The 1,047-nt window shown below is 65.7% G+C and overlaps 1 protein-coding gene across 1 annotated transcript in view; it reads right to left on the minus strand.

Annotated features, from left to right (window-relative positions):
- The window catches only part of TNPO3 (transportin 3), a 28,858-nt gene that overhangs the window by 582 nt on the left and 27,229 nt on the right, over positions 1-1,047 (minus strand). Inside the window, exons 21-22 of the mRNA XM_019472971.1 lie at positions 500-594; positions 130-286 (exon numbers count right to left, since the gene is read on the minus strand). Coding sequence (XP_019328516.1) covers positions 130-286; positions 500-594 — 252 coding nt within the window. The remainder of the gene's footprint in view (positions 1-129; positions 287-499; positions 595-1,047) is intronic.

Consider the following 1,047-nt stretch of genomic DNA (forward strand, 5'->3'; position numbering starts at 1 on the left):
CAGCGGTGGACTACCCGCGGTGGCTCGGGTCCGGCAGCGGGGCGGCCCTCACGGGGGACCGCAGCGACAAAAGGCCGATGAGGACGGCGTCCCCAACTCGGCGGAGGAACGACCCCGCGGGTGACTCACGTCGTTGGCCACCCCGGTGTGGATGAGATCGCGCAGGAACTTCATGACGCTGCAGTTGGCGTCCCGGTGATCCAGGGTGGTGGCGGCAATGGCCCACTGCAGGATGGGGATCATCACCTGGCTGCGTAGCAAGGTGACGGGGCTGCGCTGGATAAACCTGGCCAGGCGGAGGACAGGCAAGACGTTACCGGCGCTCGCCTGGCTTCCCCGCGCCCTGCCCGTCCCCGTGCGCCGGCGGGAAGGCAGGACCCTGCCTTCTCCCCACTCGCCCAGGGAGACGGGAGCGCTCCCACCGGCGCGCGGGGACCCCCTCCGCAAGGAGAGAGAGGGGTTGGGGTGTCCTGGCACAGCAGGAGAAGGCGACGGGTACCTGGCTGCTAGTCGGAAGAGGTCGTCCACGGTGTCCGGGTGGTTCTGAAGGCCGTTGGGCTGCTCTAGGAGCTGGAAGGTGGGTATGCATAGCGCCTAGGAGAAGGGTCGTGGGGATCCATTAGCAATTAGCTACGGTTACATCTCAAACCGCCCTTCTCTCCGCAGGGAGATTTCCAGCACGGACCACAGCGGAGCGGATCAGACCCTGGCTTCTCCTCCTGCCAGCCACCGTGGCAGCCGGAAGGGCAGGTTTGGATTTCTCCTCCCGATGGGGTACGTGCCCCGAGGCAGCAACGCCTTCCTCAGTGATCGGCTCCCTCCAACAAGCAGCCACTCACCAAGTTCTGCTTTAACCGAAAGCTTCTCTTCCTCGGTTCCGTTCACCCAGCCACCAACTCGGGCGAGAGCAGAGAGAGGCGCTGGGACCAGCCTAGGTTTGCGTGGAAACCGCTCTGCTTCACGCAAACCCTCCTGGCACCCAAGGCACGGCCTCCCCCACGAGCGCAGAGGGGCGGCTACTGCGCCGGCACGCGGGAATAAAGAGGA

Source organism: Aptenodytes forsteri, unplaced genomic scaffold (genome assembly GCF_000699145.1).
Source record: "Aptenodytes forsteri isolate BGI_AS27 unplaced genomic scaffold, ASM69914v1 Scaffold310, whole genome shotgun sequence".
Taxonomy (NCBI): domain Eukaryota; kingdom Metazoa; phylum Chordata; class Aves; order Sphenisciformes; family Spheniscidae; genus Aptenodytes; species Aptenodytes forsteri.